The 6150-nt window shown below is 46.7% G+C and overlaps 1 protein-coding gene across 1 annotated transcript in view; it reads left to right on the forward strand.

The window, feature by feature from the left end:
* LRP1B (LDL receptor related protein 1B) overlaps positions 1 to 6150 on the forward strand; it is a 2002088-nt gene that overhangs the window by 1173363 nt on the left and 822575 nt on the right. The window contains exon 19 of the mRNA XM_019522796.1: positions 5599 to 5766. Coding sequence (XP_019378341.1) covers positions 5599 to 5766 — 168 coding nt within the window. The remainder of the gene's footprint in view (positions 1 to 5598; positions 5767 to 6150) is intronic.

The raw sequence follows: 6150 nt of genomic DNA on the forward strand, positions 1-6150 counted from the left end.
AAAAAAAAAAAAAAAAAAAAAAAAAAAAAAAAAAAAGTTAATTATTTCCCTCTGATATGGTAAATCAAGCTTGTAGTCCAGCATAAAGTAAGTGCGGTAGATTTATTTTAGTGACCTAAGATATGAAGCTATGAAACTGAGGTCATATATCTAGGACGATGCAGTAGAGATGGGTAGTATTCTTGGGGTCAGATAGGAACATTGCTGCAAGTATACCACATTGTGTTTGAGTAGAAAGCAATATGGTGAAATATTATATGAAGTGACTAGGTTTCAGAACATTTTAAAGGAAAAGAATAACCTCAGGAATGTGTCCCCTCTCTGGTATGGTCCAGCCAGAATTAAGTTGCTTTTTTGGAACCTTACACAGTGCACACACGTTCTTTAGCATCTGAGTAGGTGCTGGCACTTTCTTTCCTTGGCCTCTCTTAACATACTCCTGGTGCAGACTCTCTATCTATTATCCCTTCATGAAACCTTGCAACTCAGTTTTCCTAAACTCCTAGAACAAGCGCTCAGGTTTCCTCCCCAGTATCTTAAGCCTCTGATATTGTAAATGAGGCTTTCCCAGAGCTCTGATCTTAGGAACTACACTACAGCTCATCAGGAATAAGCAGTTGTGTAACTAGGACAGAAGACGGGAGCAACAGCCCCAGGTTCCACTTTTAGAGGGGCGCAAGAATGGCAGCACCTAAGGAGCCTGTGCTGTGGAGGCTGGTGGGGCCAGCGTGCAGGGAGCTTCTCCCCACCGCAGCCACGGAAGCCCAAGCTGTTGTCGCCGCATCAGTAATCAGAGCTCAATGAGCCTGTTCTGTGACAGGTAAATATTTGCCATCCACCCTGGCACACATCCTTGTCATTTTGCCCAGGGTTCTGAAATAGCAAGCTGTGCCTCTAGGAATGAGTGGTAGTTGAAGAATTAATATGCATTATTTTACTTGGATAACCCAAGTAATATACAGTTGCGGACAAAACAATGAGCAGCCTATATATTTCCAGGCCTCAGTGACCCTATCATTCTTGAGCATATTTTGGGCTTTGGCCCTAATCCTCTAAGGCAGAGGTGTCCAACTCCTGTATGCCCAGAGACTACAGGTCTCCCTTGCTACATCCTTGCAAGGGCCGTATGCCCCCCAGGCTGCTTGCACTGTGGGCCTTCTGCCATGCTGCAAGTGCCCTGCCTCCCCTGCACTATGTGATGGGTACCCCCGTTGCACCATGGCAGCACCCTTGTGCCCTACACATTGCATGGTGCCATGTACCTACATCATGCCAGACAGTGCACACCCCTTTCCAGTTCTCCAAGCAGCATGGACACAGGCTGCTTCAGCCCCACACCAGGGTCAGGGTCAGGCAGCAGAAGCTGAAGCAAGGAATGGGAGCCTGGTAACTCCAGCAGCTGCCAGAGCAGTGGGGTGAGGGTGGGGGGTAGGTGGCATTGGGACTGGGAGCCTAGGGGCTGCAGGAATAACCCCTTAGGGGTTGGGTGTGGCCCATAGGCTGCCAACTAGACAGCCCTGCTTTTTCCTCCTTCAGATACAAAATCTCTTTCATCCCATCAGTGGAGCTGACACCAGTCCTGACTTCACTGGACTAGTTTTACACCCAGTGAGGCATTCCATCATGCAGTAGTTCATAAAATGAAACATAATGATCTTTCCATAGACAGATGCTCCCAAACATCACAGTGTGTGTTTTAGCTGAACATGTATGCAATACTTGAGTGAATTTATTTTATTGATTTTTTTTTTCCACCTTCCCTTGATAATCATAATCAGAATATAGGCATTTCCATCCGACAGTTATATAGTAACTGAAATCATTAAAGCAATAAGGACACTCTATTTATCCCTTTATTTGCATACTAATCCGATTCTCTTTTTCTCCAATAATCTGAGTATAGACCAATGATTCTCAACCAGGGTGCCACAATACATAGGGGTCCTTGAGATCCTTACAAGGGTGCCCTGAGGTACCACATAATGTGAGCACTGGTAAGTGTGCAAGCATGATTCATAAGTAGGGCCCTGAAAAAATTGTGATTTGTGAACTGTGCAGAAATGGTGAAATTCACCCCACACTGCAATTTTTAAGGGTCACGAGCATAGGTGGCAGAAGGCAAGGGCTAATGTGGCTTAGCCTCAACAAATGCAGGTCAGCTCAGGTGCAGGCTCTGGGTGGCTGCAGCAGAGGGGAGGAGGAGGACCATGCACAGACAGACATGGAGCCTGCAGATGTCCGGGATTGCAGCCAGACAGCATGCGGAGCACTGCCCATCACAACAGGTAAGTCAGGGAAGAGATATGTGTTGGGGGGGGCAGATTGAAGGCCCCACAGTGAGGGAGGGAGTGGAGAAAAAGCAGGGGCAGGAGGTGGAGTGAATGAGGCCCTGGGGTGGGTCTTGGGATGTTTGGAGCCTAGGTGGCTCGTTCAAGGGCATGGGTGGGCTCCTGCCACTGTGCCTCCCAGATTTGTGCATGGGGTGGAAGCGAGCTGCCGCTGTGAGCTGGGCTCTGTGCCCTGCTGCCACTACCTTGGGAGCAGGAATGTGGCATCGTGGCAGGCGCATGGCATTGTGCGCAACAGCCGGCTCCTGGGGCATGCAGAGCCCACCCCGTATCGGCAGCCTGCCTCTTCCCTGTGCACAAATCCAGGGGGCGTGTGTCCTCCAGACCTCTCCCAAGGTGTGAGCAGTGGTGGGAGCCCAACTTCACCCCTGGATGCCGCCTGGGCTCCAAGCATCCCATGACCCACCCTGGGGCCCCATTCACTGCAACCCCTGCCCCTGCCCCACTCCCTCTCTCACTGTGGAGGCTTTGATCTGGCCACCTTCCCCGACTTCCCTGCTCTGGTGGGTAGTGCTCTGCATGCCATCTGACTGCAATCCCAACTGCCTGTAGGCTCTGTGTCTATTTGTGCATGCCCCTTCCTTTCTTCCCACCCTGCTGCAACCACCCGGAGCCTTTGTCCAGACTTCCCTGCAGCTCTCGTGCTGCGCTGGGTTTGGGGTGCCGAGCCCTGTTAGCCCCAGCCTTCCACCACCTATGGTGTGTGCCTGCCTGCTGCACGTGCCCAGGTAAAGTATCATTTTTCACAGTATATTCACAGAACTACCACTGATCTTGGCAAATGGGTCCTGGTAGTTCCATGAATATTTCATGAAAAATGATACTTTACCTGCACACGTGCTGCAATTTTTGTACAAGAAGTCTGTGATTTTTCTCAGGGCCCTATCCATAAAATAAGCCCAGAGATTTCAAATAGGAATCTATAGTGTTAAAAACATTTTGACCTGTTGTAGTCTTTCTGGGTTTTTTGCAACAGCAAAACCACTCAATCTTTCCAAAATCAAACAGTAAGTGAAAACTAAGCTGCTTTTTCCAACAGGTGCCTTAAATGTAACAAAGTGTGCCTTGAGTCTAAAGAGTTTGATAAATTCTGTTCTAGCCGCACAGTAGGGTTTGGCCAACATTATATTACATTGAAACAATTCTGCCTTTTTTTTACTTTCAAAATGGGCCTTCCTTTACCAAAAACTGAACATCTCTACTCTAGTCCACTCTAGGCTGGCCCGTCTTAGTCCAGAGTGAGTGGAAGAGCCCGTGAGAGAAGGAGATACAGCCTTGAGAGGGACATTAAGGAATGGCATGTTGTAGATCACATGGTTTTTGTGATCTGCCTCAGGACTTCCCAAAAAGCAGACTTATTCAGTTTTTCTCTCTTGATGGACCCCTTGAAGCCAGTCAAACCAGTCCGTGGCTCAGAAGGGGCAAGTCCATGGCTTGGGACCTTAGCTCCTTTCATCCCTGGCTTCCATGATCAATGGCACCTCCCAACCCAGAGTGCTTATTTGAGCTTCTCTTAGCACAGTATTTTCTTCTTTAAAGGTGGGGGATCAGAGTGCCATCATCCCAGACAAAACAGCAGACTGCTCAGCTCCAGAAAAACAATCTTTATTGTGCCCCTGCCGTTCCCTGTGTCCTTCCTCAGACTCCAGTTTGTTCTCCCTGGAACATTTCCTTCCTCTCTAATCTGTTCTCCCTGGAATTACATTTTTTTTTCTTTCCAGCTTGTGTCCTCCCTGGGACTACCCTTTCTTGGAGCCTCACTGTCTTTCTGGCACAGCCAACCACCCTCGAACCAAATTGTTACAAAATCAGAGTGTTAACTAAGGGACTGACATTCACTAAATCAACTTAAACATAATATCAAAAGATACCAATCTCAGATCAGTCTCTGTGGCCTGCTGCTAGGCCCAGACAGGTATCTCCCTCTAGGTTGAAAACAGCATCTAGATGTCCTGCTTATGAACCTATATACAGCTGCTATTTACTTCCACACATGCTCCCCTTGAGCTTTCATAAAGTATCCCAACCAGAACTGCAGGCTACAACTAGGTCCCTGTGCTGCTTTCATCACCCCTCTCCCTTCTTATAAAAATTGAAGTGATCTGGATCACTATGATCCGTGAACAAGAGAAGTGCACATAATCATATTTCCATTAGTCTTTATGTGAATCCCCTGCATGTCTTAATCCTGTAGGGCCAGGCTCCATTTTTTATCAGCTTGCAATTGGCACCTTTCAGTTGATTTAACCAGGCTAGTGGTGAATGATCTGTGTACACTGTGGACTGTTTCCCAAACTGGCAAGGGAATTAAAATGAGGAGTTGGTAGGGATGGGAAGAAAATGTTTTATTTTGTAGAGATTCTGAATGTGAGCTTGGAATCAAGGTAGGCTGGGATAGCTTTTGAACTTTTCATTTTTGGGGCAGGTTGTTTTGTTATGCTTAATTTTAAAACTATTCTATTTTTGTAAGTTATGTTATCTTTTATTGTAAGCCACCTGGAGCTTTTTTTTTGTGGGGGGGGAGTGGGGGAAGTACACCATATAAATTTAATATAGAGATAAATAACATGAAGAGTTTACAGGATGCTTTGTTCCTTTCAGGAAGCCTTGAGGATAAAACTAAAGAGCTGGGTCCATGAAAACACAGGTCCATTAAGTAGATTGGGGCTGTCCAGATTCTGAGCAGGAGGTGTCCCCCTGCAGCATTGCACTGCTCTGCACCCCAGGCCCCCACCCCCTGGGTTGCAGGCTCCTTCAGGTGTGCAGGCCATGATGCCCTACCCCACACAGGGCAAGAGCCAGAAGCAGCAGCTGGAGGAGGGAGAGGGGGAACCTGGGGTACCTGGAAGCCTCAGAAGTAGAAGGGTGACGGGGTGGTGCCTGGATTGGGAGCCTGTGGGCTGCAGGTTACCCCTTCAGGGCCTCATGTGTCCCATGGGACACCAGTGGCACAGCTACAATTGATAAAGAGCAGCAATAGATACAGTTAAGGCAGGGAAAGGGATCTCTTACCTTAACATGAGTAACTCTTCCATAATCCAGCAGAGAGTGCAAAATGTATGCAGCAGTTCACAGACTGTCATTTCTCTGTTTTTGTTTTGTTTTGTTTTTCCCTGGGATGTTTTAAGTATAAAAACAGCAAATACAAGTTCAGTTGCACACATGTTTAACTGCTGCTCATGAAATTATTGTTCAACTTAAATGTTTGAGTGGCTAAAGCTAGCCCATCTTAAACTATGAATATTCGCAGATGATGACTGCGGGGATGGGAGCGATGAGCTGGGCTGTGTTCACTCATGCTCTGCTAATCAGTTCAGATGTTCTAGTGGCAGATGTATCCCAGGTCACTGGGCTTGTGATGGTGACAATGACTGTGGAGACTTCAGTGATGAAACCAAAACAAACTGCACCAAAGGAGGTTAGTTGTTTTTCTTTTTTTGCTTAATCCCTTCTTAAAGCTTCAGCATAAGTTAATCATAACATTTCTCAACCACTGGAAAAACGAAAGCATTTTAAATAATTTGTACAAATAGTTGATGACAGGTATTTAAAATCGGGGCACATCTTTTTTCATAACATGATTGAGAAGCTTTCTTGCTTTTTTTAAAGGGAGAAAAGAGTTGCATCTTGGAAACAGAGAAGAGACCTGACAGCCAATCTGGGGAGAGAGAATTTAGGTTGCAGATTTGAGGGGGAGGGGTGTTGGGGGTTTTTTTAGGTTAGCAGGAAAGTCAGGCTTTAGCAAGAGAATTATACCTATCTCAATTAAAACTTATAGGTAATCAAGGAAGAACCCCCCCCC

This window comes from Gavialis gangeticus, unplaced genomic scaffold (assembly GCF_001723915.1).
Source record: "Gavialis gangeticus isolate Ggan-Ray unplaced genomic scaffold, GavGan_comp1, whole genome shotgun sequence".
NCBI lineage: Eukaryota > Metazoa > Chordata > Crocodylia > Gavialidae > Gavialis > Gavialis gangeticus.